This window comes from Melospiza georgiana, chromosome 2 (assembly GCF_028018845.1).
Source record: "Melospiza georgiana isolate bMelGeo1 chromosome 2, bMelGeo1.pri, whole genome shotgun sequence".
NCBI classification, from domain to species: domain Eukaryota; kingdom Metazoa; phylum Chordata; class Aves; order Passeriformes; family Passerellidae; genus Melospiza; species Melospiza georgiana.
Genome location: NC_080431.1, coordinates 43,039,238 through 43,054,763, shown reverse-complemented (window position 1 = coordinate 43,054,763; position 15,526 = coordinate 43,039,238). Strand labels below are relative to the sequence as shown.

The window sequence follows — 15,526 nt, the reverse complement described above, 5'->3', positions numbered from 1 at the left end:
AAAACAGGTGTAGGAGAAAATTCAAATGTGACCCGTAAGGCCCCAGAATTTAGAAATGAATTGGGATCAGTTCATTCTTTTCCCATGGGGTAACTTGTATAAATGTAATTCTATGGTTTCATAAAACCAGGTCAAGTTTCTGTCCCCGGAGGTCCTTTGGCAATTTGAAGCATGGCAGCACTTTTTCCTGGCTACGAGTTCAAATCTGCATGCGTTCTGGATTTCTGAAAGGAAGGGATTAGTCAAGCTGAAAAGACAGACCCATCCTGTTCAGAGCACACCTTCCACACAGAAAACTACTTGTAGGAGTCAAACACAACTTCACAGAACAGTATTTACAACTAGTTGGCTCTGCATTTTCACCTCTAAAAAAATTCCTTTTCTCTCATCAGCTGGCACACCGAAGAGCGGACAAACTTACCACATAACAATGCCAGCAGTTTTAACTAAGGACATTCTTCTTTCCTTAAATGTCACAAAGTTCTCTAGTCATATAGTCATACCTCAGAATATTTCTGAATACATGCATTTCGTAACTATTATTTTATTACTTCTCATGATATCACTGTATTGTCCTAATTTAAGACACGTAAAATAAGACTCAATGAGACAAAATCACAGAGGGGGGTCACCAGAAAAGATGAAACCTCTGCTTGGCAGACCCACAACAGTACCCACAACAGCTCAGCAGCAGAGAGCTGAAGGTGGTGGAAGAAACTCCTTCAGGAACTACCTGAAATTATTCTGTTTAACACCACATCCACTGTGTCCAACTTCTATTGCAATGAGGCTGGAATGACAGTAGGTTGAGTCCGACCACTCAGCTACAAATCTCTCTATGACACATCTTCTGGGTCAACTAAAGAGATTCAAAGAGCAAAGGAAGGATAAATAAATTTAGGTTGTTTGAGCCAACTTCTTAGGGGGTAAATCTGACATGCTCCCTCTAAAGATAAAATCCACCCTTTCCACCACTCTACTGACATGGTGCCACAGAAGCTCTGTACAATAAAATCTGTTGAAAGTTTATTAATTCTTAGCAATGTCCCACCTGTTGTACCTTGAGGTGGCCTCAAGCCAACCCAACAGCTGTGGCTATCCCCAAACGTGTTGCCTAAAAACCTCACTGATGCCCTCCCCAGGAAATGCTATGGCTCCTTTCTTACATGATTCGCATGCATGCTCCTGAAACAGCTACACGCTGGTGAATTAATATTTCTAATACATTTGTCTCATAGTTTCTCAAAACTGTATTTTATACGCAGCTATACGTTAAATAGTAAATTATTGTAGCAGGAGCTTCTTTTCCTGTTACTGTCAATTTTAACATCATATTTCAGCAGCAAATTCATTTCAAAGGGAATGAGTAGAATCACAAACCATCTATAATGCCCAGTAATGTAAGACAAAACATCTTATTACCATTTAATGTTTATTTTTTTAACCTGGCCCATTAAAAACTATGAGTATCAGCTTAAAAAAATCTGTAACAAACCAAAACCAAAACCAAGCAATCCTGCCTTGTATTGGAAAAATAGGCAGTGTAATTTGCACCAGAATCATGAAATTAGGCTTTACTGATAGACACAGACACAGAGAAAAAAAAAATCAGCTATATTGTAGGAACTGTTCTAACAAGGTAAGATGTATTAAAAAAAAAAAAAAAAAAAAAAAAAAGAGAACATATGACTTTTCACTTGTATTAGTCCTTATTATATATTTAATACCACCTGAGGTATTTTCTTCCCCCCATGAAGTAAATTACTGTTAAGGAAACAGAGGATAATTGAAAAATGGTTTTGCTTCCTTCCCAGCAAACTACCAGTGAGAATCAGCACTAGAATGTGAAAAGTGACAACCACGGCACATATTTTGGGAGCATGTATTCCCCTCAAAAAGGGACAGGCTTCATCCGTACTACAAAAATTAATACAAAAAATCCCAGCAGAGGGTATGAAGCCACAGGTTATACCAAATTCTGATACTCATTCCCGCAAAGATGTTGATTGACTTGCTGAAATTAATTAATAAGAAAGAATGCTCACAAAAATACTAAGATTGCATTAAATGCATGATGCATTAAAAAATTAAAAAATTTTATGCAACAAGAGTTAATTTACAGGACACTAAATCTCAAGGATTTTTCCAGTGCTTTCAAACTGTCCCTGCTAATGCAAGAAAGTATACAGCAATCCAGCTTCCTACCTAAGATGTCAACTGATTCTTTTATAGCACTTCCAAATATATTTTGCAAATGCTTGGTTTAAAAGACACATGTAGGCTATTGAAAGCAACAGTAGTATCTGCATTTTTGAAGTTACACATACGGTTTGAAACCACAGCACTGTTTTTTTAATGTCAATAATTAAGTCCTACAGGTGACCTTGTCCAACAAAGAAAGGTTTTTACAGCAGGCCAAGAGACTGGAAACAAATTATATGCTTCATAAAGACAGATAACATTGTCATCCATTAAAATATCATATAAAACCAATTAAAGTATGAAGTTTATATTTTTACCACATTTGGAAAAAGAATAATTAAAAAATAATAGCTTTAGTAATGGGGTTTTTTTAAGGAATGCTCAAACCATCAATAAACCCCGACTAGGTTTATCACAAAACTATACAAACTGTACAAAACTATAACCCATTGTTTGTACTTCTCTTAAAAATATAATATCTAGTACCAGAAAGTGGAGGTTTTTGTGTCCCATATATAAAATCATGATCCAGCTCTTAAAAAAAAAATCATTAGTAAGTATGAGAATAACATGAAATCAAGGTTACAAAAGATGTTATTAAATAGTAATATGACATATTACCCGTTTCCTTTATATTTTGCTTTATGTAACTTTCTGATTCTTTACAATCATTTCATGTAAAATGAAAAAGCAAAACTTCCCAGATGTAAAATTCAGAAATAGTTTCTATTGTACAACAGTTTGTAAATACAAGCACATGCTGAGAGACATGTCCCAAACAACAACCTGTACTCCAAATGTAAAATACCTATTACCTGTTCTCAGTACAGCACGGTTAACAAGTGCTCTAACAGCAACATTCAGAGTTATGAACTTCAATCATGGCATCGTAACATTACAAGTATATTTCAGCTGTCAGTTATGCTAAAGCATGTGCAGCAGTCCCACGTACTCCCATTCTTCTCCTTCTCCCCATCCAACTCCAGTATGTAACTCTTGTTATTTTGTCAGTCAGGTAATCTGTATGCACACCTACTGTGCCCTCTCATTCAGTCATACAATCTAAGGAACAAAATGAATGTAAAAAAATACGTCTTAACAGCTAAGGTGCACTTTTTTCAGTATATTTAGTATCACATAAAATTAAAATGGGAATAAGAAAATTAGTCTGAAAGCTTTGCTTGAACCTGAACTTTTTCAGATCAAAAGGGATTTAGGCATAATTTAGCCATTTGGCCAAGTCAAAGATTAATTCTATAAATTATAAGGATAAATAAAATTTCGTTACCAAAACATCTACTTATTTTAATGGAAAAAAAATCCGGTTGGTGGGGCAAGATGCACCAGCAAATTTTAATTGCACCTGCTCCATTGTTCCTGGACTATGGCTAATTTCAGCCTTTCAATGGTCATAAAATCCCACTGTTCAATATTTGTAACAGAAAATATACTTCTTTTTCATACTGAAATAGCTTTCTTCTCCATGATGAAGATGCAAATTATGTGGGATGCAAAGAAAGTATCTAAAATAAATTACTTTTGGAGTGAACAGGGTACCTTTAAACAGATAAATGAACAGAAAGTTACGTTAAGTGTTACCCACACAAGTATTCTCAGGAGTGCACTACAAAAACTTTGGAATATTATATTGTATCAGAAACATAATTTCATGAACACTAACAAAAAAAGGTTATATTATTTCAGAAAGTTTCTGCCTATAACTAGTAATGTGTTTTGATACCTATGATTTAGAAGATCTTTCCATTCAATTCTGCAAACTGCATTGTGTATATTTATCCACCTGCCATAGGAGGATGTTCACCCTAAAAGCAATTATCACAAAACATTGTTTAAAGCAAGGTGAACTAAAGTACATTTTGTGATCCATTTCCTCAGTCGCAAGCAGTTTCCTCATGCAAGCACTTTCATCAGTTTTGGTGGACGTATCCTGAACTATTGCTCAGGGTCTGCTTGGTTAAATATCCCATCTCTAAAAGAGACCTACAGAAATTCACGGAGGAGAAAGCAAGTTTTCAGTATTTTCAGAGTTATCTCAGCTAATCATTGTGAGTGACTTAGAGCGGAAAATTCCAAATTGGGATGTAACTGGATGGTCAAAAACTGATCCCTCCTCTGATGAAACTGAGGGACATATTTTTCTACTTAATGCTATGGAAAATATATTATCATCTTTTTTCCTTTTGTTCCATAAAAAAAAAAAAAAAAAAAACCAAAAAAAAAAAAAAAACCACCAAAAAAGTTTAAAACAGTTTGCAGTTATTAACACTCAATGCTAATATTCCACATTCTGTAGATTACAGTTGAATATTCTGCAATGTCTGTAAAATGAAACATCAGCACTTGTTAGGAGATGCCCCAGGCTGAGCACAGTATCAGATAAATAAGTAGAACATAGTGGGTTAAGGATAAAGTTATTCCCCAAAGCAAACTGGATTTTATTATTTCAAGTCATAGACATATCCTGATTCTAAATATAAAGATTTTTGGTTTATATTTCAGGATTTTTGAAAATAATTTAAATGATAATGGAAAAAGAAAAATTCTTCCTTAATTCACACTGGAGAAATTATCTATATATGAATTAACTCTCTGGATCATAATAGCTTTTTGCAGATGACTCTTCAGCTGTATCGCTTAAATACGTATTTAGGCAACTAAAAATTTACTGTCAATTCCTATTATGTCAGTCCACATTATGGCGCTGTTACAGCATGCACATTTAAAGATTATTGAAAAAATTACTCTTCATGTGCAGTATATAATTTGCAAAAGGTTAATCACTATTTTAAAACAATGAATGGAATTAACTCATAATGCAAAGCAGATGCCCCAAACGTTATTTTTAAAACAAAACATATTTAACTTATAAAAGAACAAAGAGGATCTAAACCCAGTCCTGTTGCTTAAAACCAGACAGGCATCATGGTTGTTTTGGACTCTTGTTTCACTGGTTCATACAATTTAGATAAAACTCTGCAGTTTCTAACTACTCTCTGCTATCCTACAGCCATTAATGAATTTTTACAGCTAAACTTGTAAAGCTCCTCCATGACTAGGCAACACTGGCAATGGTGAAAAAGAGGTTTACTTGTACCAGACCAGCAGGGATTGTAGTAACAATTTAATGTATCGATTAGGTAGTTCAAAAGGAAAATATTAAAATTCAATGCAGCGTATGAAAATTCTCTGCTTCGTATGCAATTCACTTTAGATGACCAGTCACAGAGATGGGCAGAAACAGGCATCTGGAATGATCTAGGAACAGGGGAAAAGAGAAGAAATACTATATGGCAGTCAAACAAGATTAGTGTTTCTAACAAATATTCAGAACCCACTCCGGATTACAGAACATCAAGCAGAACAACTTGCAAATAAGAGTGCTCTGAGTGCATTTTGGTTTACAACACTGAGGAGGGGCAGAGAAGAAGCCCTGGGTGGGCGCAGCAGCCCCCCAACACAGCCCATAGGGACACAACTGGGCACTTGCTCCATGTGCCCAGGGGGCTCAGCCACGCCAGCCTGTGGCTCCAGAAAGAGCCTAGAAGCCTGAGACTGAACCGAGCATTTTAACAGACATGGCAGTGGTCTGAGGAAATAACACAGCTATCCACATAGCCCTTTCTTGTAAGTAAAGTTGATTCTGACCTGACAGTAAAACTAAGCTCTTTTACATAAACTACATCTGCCAATAAAAGATTTCTTAATTATAAAGAAAGAAAAAAAAATACACAAAACTTTACCAATATTCATAGCTATGAGATAAAGGAGGAGGTAATCAAATTGAATCCTTGAGGAAGATTATGTGAAGCAATCAGGGAAAAAAATGTCCCCCTGCCCATCACTAGCAGGCCCTCAACAGCGTCGGCAGCACTTCTCGACAGGCAGCCAGCGTTCCCAGCGAAGTGTTCCCTTCCAAAGTATCAGATACCCTGCTCCTGCCAGCGACCGAAGTATCAGATTAAAGGGATAAATAGTTCCGTCCTGTTGCAGTAAGTACGGGCCAAGGATCCCAGCTTTTAAACTGCAATATTTACCATTAAATACAAAATGTAAGATAGATATTAAAGTACTGTTATTATGAGCAACTGGAGTCTTTTATTTTATTTAAGTCTAAGGAAACCACTTCCACACCTTTTACTCCGTCTACATAGTTACTACAATTTATCTTCTGCCCTTCCAGAAGTCATCTTTGCTTGTAAAGCCTTCCACATTTCTGCTGATTATATTTTAATAATCTGTGGCAAGAAGGAAGGTCATCAATATAAACCACAGGTACTATATATTTGACATTCCTTCCAGCTGCACTTGCTGACCTATTCATTTAAAGTATCTGTGATCTGTACTAACCTATCTGGGTGAGATACTCCTTTAATTAATACATTCATACAAACAGGGGAAGAAAAAAAAAAAGCTATGCAAGTGAGCAGTATTCAGTAAACAAGGACATACTAGGTCCACACAATTTGAGAGAAGCAGAAGCTAGGAAAGAGGGACTGAATAACTGCCGTGTAAGATGGGCTTTGAAGGGAATTGTTTCATGCTCAGCATCTTTCCCCTTTACATTTAAAAATCAATTAGGTTGTTTTCCAAAAATTGTAAATAGCTTCCAAAGGCTGCAAATAATTCCCCACTTTAAGTATGAATGTCAATGAACTCATTCAAAATCATCTTCAAATGTCAGAAAAGATTAACATGTCCTGGTCACAGAAGGGAGGTCAGAAGAAAGCGCACGCTTTTAGCCTTTACTCGGGTGGGCACGATCCAAAACCAGCCTACGTCTATGGGAAAACTCTAGAAAGGGATCCAGCATGGCAAAATTCCACAACAAGTGCTTAAAACACAAGAGACCAGAAACAATCTGAGATCAATAGCTTCCAGGTCATTAATCCTAGGCAGGTGACATCCAGTGCACAGCTCGCTACTCTCTTTCACCCACACATTCAAGAAACCTGACTCGATTGGCATCTAGTAGCTCTAAATATTTTCCATGTTTTGCCTTTATCCTTCCCCTATTTGTTTGGCATATGGCTTTCTAGCATCCCATTAATGTCAAACCGTTTAATCGGAATGTAAGCTAAATGCACAGTTTGCTATTTCCTGGATTTCTGTTTGGCAGCCAATGCTTTTTATGAGGAAAATAAAAGCAAAGGTCAGTATGACCAGAAAAGAAAAGTCATCTTCCATAACGGAAGCTTATTTTTCCAGTGAACTGATACACAAGCCTAATTTTGAAAAAGGTCCTTTAGTATCATGTTATTATTAGTAGTATCACAAATAAACACAGAAACCAATTCACTTTACAGACCTCCACATTAAGCACTCAGTAGAAAATCCCTTGGTGCTTTATTGATTTTTGTTTTATTGATTTTTTTAAATAGCAATATCACAGTTAAAATGTATCATTTTGGTGAAACACATCTAAAACTTTTCCGTCTCGAAATAAGTTATTACAAATTATTTCCACAGCAACTGGCAACTAACGATTCAATCCATTTAAAGAACAACAAAGTAATGGCTTTATTTGGATGCCTTTTTTGATTAAATAACATATTAACCTTGATGAAGCTTTCCAAAAAGGGATTAGCGTACTCGAGTGCATCAGCTGATTATGAGACAAATATAACAGTGATAAGATGCTGGTTCAAAATTTTTGAATCTGATGAGTACAACAATTTAGCCGCTAGGATGGAGTTGGTTCTTCCAGTTTCCATCTCAACAGTAAAGTGTCCACCCAGGATACAAAAAGACATCACCCAGCTAAAGTATGCAGTAACTGGGAGTCAGGAAAGGTCACTTAAATCACTAAAATGAGTAGACCAAAATACTCTGCATAATTACTGTAATGTCAGAAATAATTAAAAATAATTTGCAAAGAATGAAGAATTAAATGTATTAGAGGGGAAATCCAGAAAGCAAATACAGATTTATCTTCCCATTTTGACCAAAACTCACTGATCCACTTTGCTTTATTCGTCTATACTGTAATAATACATTTTGCATACCTATTGTATATCCTTTCCATTAATTTATTTGCTTAATGGATGTATAAGTAAGCCTACTACAATTACGCTTTTTAAGGGTCAAATCCTACTCACTTATGAACCCACTACTGTAATTTCTACTACACTGGATGATAACACAGCAGACCTCAGGAACAGCTGAAACACAGCCGATTCTGTGCTGTTGACATAATCAAGCCATGTTACAACCAGCCTGCCAAACCCTTTTATAACCCTGCCAAGTCCAGGAATTGGTGTCTCCATAAGCCCCTAGCCACCCCCAATAAAAAAAGAAAGTTTCTGTATTTCTTAATTCTACATGTTCAAATTAAAATTCACACGGTTATGACTGCGGCGAAGTAAAACTTCCATAAGTTTATTTTAAGGACCAAATCTTGGAACTCTCACAGAGTTGTTGCAAGTTACACACCACACGGACACACACACACACAAAACCCCAACCCAACAATTGTCTAAGAGCAGCTATTAATATTCATGTTGATTCCACATGAAACAACAGCAGAGTTACCCGAGCAGCTACAGTTATGTCAGCGCTTGGAAGTTATTCCAGGCTGTTTTGTCCTGCTGCCCTGATTATTCAGGAACTTCAACAATCCATCCAGCAACTGCTACCGCAGAGTAAGTGCCCTGCTTCGCCCGGCTCTATGCTAATGACTGCCAGGCACCCTCTGCTGAGTCGGGGGGGATGCAGGGAAGGAGGAGGGGATGTCACACGCCCCGCCATTGGGGACGGGACGGGACGGGCAGGAGCACGGCATCGCGTGGGGTTAATTCCCCACGTGTTGGTTGTTGCTGCACCTTGAAATCCGACAATGGGAAAGTGAAACGAGCCCGGTCTGTTTGTTTGGGTATACGGAAAGTAGCACCGGGACTTTGTCCACGACCTCCTCCGTGGGAAGTTCCCGGCGCCCCTCCAGCGCGGCACAGCCCGAGCCCCCCGCCCCCGCCTGGGGCAGGGCGAGAGCCCCCGGGAACTGGAGGCGCTTCCGACCGCTCTGATCTCGGGGTCACGGCAGTTATGCGATCCCTTCTCCTTATCGAGCACATTCAGCCCTGTAACCTACAGATTGAGAGATAACCGCCCCACGCTTTCGCCCTCCATTGCAAAGGCGGCTGCTATTGCATCAGGAATTTCCCCTTTTGCCAGCTCCTTCTGTCCCCCCGACACTCGTCCCAGGCTGTGGCAAGTTTGGGGCTCGCCTCCCCGGCCCGCGAGGTGCGGGGACAGCCCCGCACCGCCCGCAGCCGCAGCGCCGCTCCCCGGCGCCGGCCCCGCCACCGCGCCCGCGTTACTCTGCGCGGCAGCAGCATCCAGCCTTGCCAAATCCCTGCCGCGCTCCCGCTGCCCCCCGTCTCCTCCTCTGGGGGCTGGTGGGGGCCTGGAGCTGCCCGCACCTGCTCCTCGGGGACCGACACCCCCACCCCCCCACCAAGGAAGCAGCCCAGCCCGGCCGCCTGGCACCTCTCCCCACTGCCCCAAAGAAAAGCTGCCTCCACCTCCTCCTCCTCCTCCTCGCCGTCTTCCCGCCCTGCATTCACCTCCCCCGTTCGCCATGTGGCAACTGCCTTAGAGCCCTACACAAAAAGTGCACGTGCCCCCTCGGATGTGTGACAGCAGCTGATGGCCAAGCGGCCTGCATCGCCCCGGAACGGGCCCGGCGCCCCATCCCAGTGAACGCGACACCCCTGCGTCTGTGTCGCCGTCCCCCCATCAGGACCGCTCCCCGCCCACTCCCGAGCACCCTTCGGGCGGCTTTTTCCCAGGGTTGCCCGCTTTAAAGATACATCCAAGGATAAACTTCAGCTGGAGGTTCGGTCAGAAAGCACTTTCTGGCCCCTTCCCACCCCCGCCGGCCCTCCGCTCCCGCGCTGCGCTGCCCGCGGCCACCCCTACCCCCGGCACGCCTCGGCCCGGGGGGCAGGGAAGGGGACAATGACAGGGCGACACTTGCAAGGCGCAGCGGGAGGGGGGCACGAACACGGCTTCCCCTTCCCCCCTCCGTCCCACCAAGAAGCAGCGCCGCTGGCTGCGGAGAAGGCCGGCTGGGTGCCGGGGCAGCGGGAAGCGGCGCCCGGACCGCACCGCGCGGGGGTGGGACGGGGGCGGCGGCGGCGGCGGGGGGGCCGGCGGGGCGCGCGTGTGCCTTGCGGCGCTTACCTGGCGTTGGTGCAGTCGTTGTAGAGGGTCTCGAAATCCTTCCTGGAGATGAGCTTGCAGCGGTTGACCCCGGGCTGGATGGCCCCCAGCCCCCTCAGGATGCGGACCTGCTCCACGTTGCAGACCACGGGCGTGATCTCGAGCCGCTTCAGCTTGGTGTAGACCGTGTGCAAGCCCCCCACCAAGTGCTTCAGGAAGAGGTCGAAAGCCTGGGGCAGGCAGATGAGTTCGCAGCCTTCCACGGTGAAGGAGGCCACTTTGGCCCCCCTCAGATCCACCATCTTGCACTCGTTATTCTGGGGGGTGTTCTCCACCGGGGACGGGGTCGAGTACACGGGCTTGCCGGGCAGGCTGCCGGCCGCGCTGGCCGCGCTGGCATTGGGAGTGGAGGTGCCGCCGCTGCCGCCGCCGCTGCTGCTGCTGCCGCCGCCGCCGCCGCCGGTGCCCAGGCTGGGGCTGCCGCCGCCGCTGCCGCCGCCGCTGCCGTTACCGCCGCCGCCGCTGGTGGTGGAGGTGACTGTGGCCGCCGCCGCCGCCGCTGCGATGGGCTCCGGCCGGAATAGGTTTGTCCCCGAAGCGGCCGGCGGGGGAGCGATGGACGGAGACGGAGAGGAGGTGGCCGACGACGAGGTGGCCGACGACGAGGTGGTGGTGGTGGTGGTGCAGGCGGCAGAAGTTGAGACCGGAGGCTGAGGGGGGACCAGCTGGGTCGGAGGGATCAAAGCAGCCGGTACGGCCATGGTCACATATACGGCGGAGGGGGCAGGGGGAGGGGGGAAAGTTCCCACACACACACGCAGGGGAAAGGGGAAAAATGAAAAAAAAAATTATTAAAAAAAAAAAAGAGGAAAGGAGAGAAGGGAGGAGGGGGGAGAAGAAGGGGGGGATAACCCCAGATCAGGTGCTGCGGCGAGCGAGAGAGCAGGGGGCAGAGTGAGAGAGAGAACGCACAAAGTGTCCCGCAAGTGGGGACGGAGGAGGAGGAGGAGGAGGAGAAGTCCGCTCCGGGCGGCGGGGCTGGGGCCGAGGGGAGGGGGAGGGCAGTTTCTTTTTGTGGTCCTTGCTCTAGCACCACGTTAAAGACGAAGGTGAAAAGGAGGAGGTTTGAAGGACTTCGGTTCTCTCTGGCAAGTACATTGATCAAAGATTGAGAGGGGAATGACAGAGAGAAAATGAGCGGGGAAGTGCTGGCTGCTGCCGCCGCCGCCGCCGCTCGCTCGCTGGACGAGTTGTTGTTGTCACACGGTGCGGAGGGGAGGAGCTCCGGCAACTTGAAATACCCTTTGAAGCAGCAAAAGGCTCACTCACTAGTATTAACCCAAATTATCCAACCAGGAACCCGGAGCAGGAAAACAGAGAGAGAGGGAGAGAAGTCCCTCTCCCCCCTCCTTCAGGAACCGTTAGATTACATGTTTCATATTTCACCCCACCAGAGATGAGATGTAATTTTCCCAGCCCTTTTCAACAGTCGCTTGTCAACACAGTTTGAGGAGAAGCACGAGCGTCTCCAGCGCTCCCCCAAAGCCGGGCGGGAGCGGGGGAGCCGGGGCGCGGGGCGGGCGCTGGGCGCCGCACACCTTGCCGGGGCAGACAAAAGCAGACACCTCCGGACGGGGCTGTTGCTCTTGCTGCTGCTGCGGCTCTCCCGGGACCACAGACGCTCCTCCCGGCGGGGTGGGAGCTGCTGCCGAGGGTGCCCTTTGTTGCGCGGCAGGCGGCGGCGGCAGCTGCGCGGGGCGCGCACGGGCAGCCCCACGCGGCAGCATCCGCGGAGGACTTTGCTGCGGCGGCCGCGGCTCGGAGGGGACTACGAGGCACTACGGCTCAGGCCGCCGAGACGCCGCGCCGAGCGGGCTGCGGCGGCACAGAAGTAACTTGGCAGAAGGGCGGGCGGCCCGCGCAGGTCCCGCCGCGCAACAGGTGCGGGCGGCGCGCAGCGGGCGCGCAGCCCCGGCCCGGCCCCGGAGCGCGCAAAGTCAGCCGGCGCGCTCGGCCGCGCATGCGCGGTGGGGCGGCGGCGGGCGCGGTACCTGGCGGCCCCGAGGCGGGATGCGGCGGGAGCGCGGCGGGCAGCGGGCGAGCCGGGCGCCGTCCTGCGGGTCTGCGGGGCACTCCGCACACTGAGAGGGGTAAAGAAATGGCCACTGGTACCCATCGGGGGGTCTGCAAAATCAGCGGTCGGTGCGTGCGTAGTTCTTCCTGTTTCAAAAATCCGCCCTGCGTGTACTTAATTGCCATGCATGTATGTGCCCATAGCCTTTTTTTTTTTTTCCTATGATACTATTACATGAGACATGACTCACGGGATGACACATCTGTAGAGTGGATAATCTCAACTGTATTAATTTGGTGCAGGGGAATTTCCACAGTATCAGACATAAACTGTTCTCATATGATCTGCTTGCTTATTATACTGTAAGTTTAATTTACGGGAATTTGTTCTAGTGCCACTTACGACAAGTTTTGCTTGTGAGAGTTAAGCTATCCTGCACTAAAATCTTTAAAATTGCAAATAAAACCATGAAAACACAGAGTAATGTTTTACTTTAAAGTCTTTTGTACTCATAATTGTGCAGAACACTTATTTGAGCCATTTTTAGGTGGGGTTTTTTGAGAATGTTTATCTGGAGGAGCATATACAACTTGAGTTCCGATGGTGGGATCCCAGTGGTGGGATCTAGTGTTGCATAAAACTTGTAATTTCAAAATCTAAATACACTGCCTCTTCCTGTTTTTCACTTGTAGAAAGCCAACTCTGTCCATATTTTCTTTCCCTCACCTGTTCTTTTTGCATGTCACCTTCTCTCACACCTTGTGAAGACAGAACAGCTCCGTAAGAAGATCAGGACAGAGCCAGACACGTGTGATACTGCCACTTGGAGATCTGGGTGAACTCTAAATTAGGAAAGCTACCACTTCATTTGTTCCCTACTTTTCCTACAACATGATTCCTACACCAGCTCTTCTGTTTTTCTATTTGCTGTGTGTTCCCACAGATACATAATTCTCATGGTCCAAAGGAAAAGGTAGTTTGAAAAGGTTTACTGCCAGGGGTTTGGGTTAACCTTGATGATATCAATTCAACACTGGGATTAGAAAGCTAGAAAGAAAGATTTTTGAAAAGGCTCGAGATTCCTCAAAGCTTCTGGCATGGTAAGTGTTTCTAATTATTATGGGGAGTGTCTCAATTTAATTTAACTCGCACCTATACTGACACACTCACATAAACCAATAAATCCTGAGGTCATCCTTTGTAAACTTCTCTAGATTGCATTCCTCTTAGTTGCTGACGCTTTCGTGTAATAATATTGTTGGGTGTTTTCTTTTTCTCTCTCTGAGTTGATATCAGCAAAACTCAAATTACTGTAACTGATATTTGAAAATTCTCCCTGTGTCAAGTGAAGACTTATGGTGCTGAAATCAATAAGACTGTTTAAAATTCAAAGACCTGCAAATCGTTCTGTTTGTCCTTTGATAGGGCCTGGGCTGATTAAAATGCGACCAAGAAAGCTTAATTGCTGCACTAATTAAGAAGTCTTTAATTTCTTTCCTGGAATATTGTTTGAAGCAGGGTTTCTGTTCTGCTCATGTAGCTGTTCAGGGCAGGTATTCTCTCTCTTTCTTTCTTCTTTTTTCTTTTTACCATTTTGGTATATTAAAATGTACGTTAAAGCAGTAAGATGTATTGACAGTGATTATTATTTATTGCTTTAAAAAAAGACTGATATGGAGTTCACTATTTTATTAAATTACAATTTTGAGGGCAGCTGTAAAGGGTAAAATGCAATTACAAAATGCATTGTAGCTGTTGAATTTTAAGGAATTTGAACACTTGAATGACAGGAGCCAGGATAGTACACCAGCTCCCTCCCCCATCTGCAGTTATTATTGATAATTAAATATTTAAATTCATTCAGTGAAACACCCCAGAAAAGTGTTTGTCTCCTGAACGTGTGTGAAGGAATGGACCGGGAGAGGGGATGCAACAGAAGGTGTGCACCTGGTAAGGATGAACAGTGCATTATCATGTTAAGTTCGTCTAAAATTTTTTTTCCCCTGCATTTCTTTGGAGTTTATTTTCCTTAGAAACCTTTCTGTCTTGTGTCTCGTCTTACCCTTGTATAGTGACCTATTTTGTTCATTGCTTCTGAAAAGGAGAAACTAGATGATTTCACAAAGCTTTCTGTGATCAATAGAGTAATGTTTTAGGTTTAATCATGCTGCATTATAATTCTTGCAAACAACTGCCAAGCAGAGGTTCTAAGAAATGAGCAAGTACTGGCGCAGAGAAGGTAAGTTCTGCTTTGCTTTAATCTCAGGTCTTGAGCAGCAATCCCCCTTTGAAGAGCTATCTGCTATTTAGAGGGAAGACTGAGAGAGAGGGAGGGACTTCATACAGAATCCCCCCGCATCGCTCAGGAAAATAGACTCATAGAAATGTAAGTGTGTGAAAAGGGATCCTTTTTTGCTTCTCTTCCACCAAGACATTTACTAAACATTGACAAATACCACGAATACAATTGAGATTGATGTGAAGTGTTGTATCAGTAGTAAGAAACTGGATACTGCAGCGCTGTTTTTCTAATTGTTGTGTTATAGTCAAAGTAGCACAAAACCTTGTCCAATACAAATACAAACTGGATTCCTTTCAGTGACAGGACAAATAGATAACATGCTTAATAGATACAAAGGGAGATTTGCCATTCCAAGCACGACGTCACGCTAATTATGTTTACTCTAATTGAAAGCAAGGTTTTGGGGAACCTGAAATTACTCATAGGATATTTTTAATAGCTGAATAATAATAAAGTGCAGCAAACGTTGATCACAAACCTTTTGGTCTTTCAAAAATCTATTGGAAAATTTAATGAAAAGTGGAGTTTGGTACAAACAATGCCCCAGGGCAAAAAAACAACTAACACTAGATTTTCCAGTCCAGCCATAACACAAATCAATTTGAGCACACTTCTATGGCCAGACTGCCAGATTGTTATGACTGCTAATTCACTCAATCAAACAGTACATTAGTAAACTGGGCACAAACAGCTTTAACAATAGCCTGCATTTCTGAACAGTCCACCATATATCATAAAAAACTCAAAATACATGGCAAGATTGCTTTCAC

At 43.9% G+C, this 15,526-nt stretch overlaps 1 protein-coding gene across 4 annotated transcripts in view; it reads right to left on the bottom strand.

Moving 5' to 3' along the window:
* The window catches only part of DACH1 (dachshund family transcription factor 1), a 352,602-nt gene extending 340,413 nt beyond the window's left edge, over positions 1-12,189 (bottom strand). For 2 of the 4 annotated variants that reach the window (XM_058018351.1, XM_058018354.1), the window contains exon 1: positions 10,402-12,188. In XM_058018351.1, the coding sequence (XP_057874334.1) occupies positions 10,402-11,141 (740 nt within the window). In that variant the 5' untranslated portion in view covers positions 11,142-12,188. Of the gene's footprint in view, positions 1-10,401 lie in introns of all 4 variants that reach the window. The other 2 variants (XM_058018353.1, XM_058018352.1) reach the window with 2 other exon arrangements.
* Positions 12,190-15,526: the final 3,337 nt, after the last annotated feature.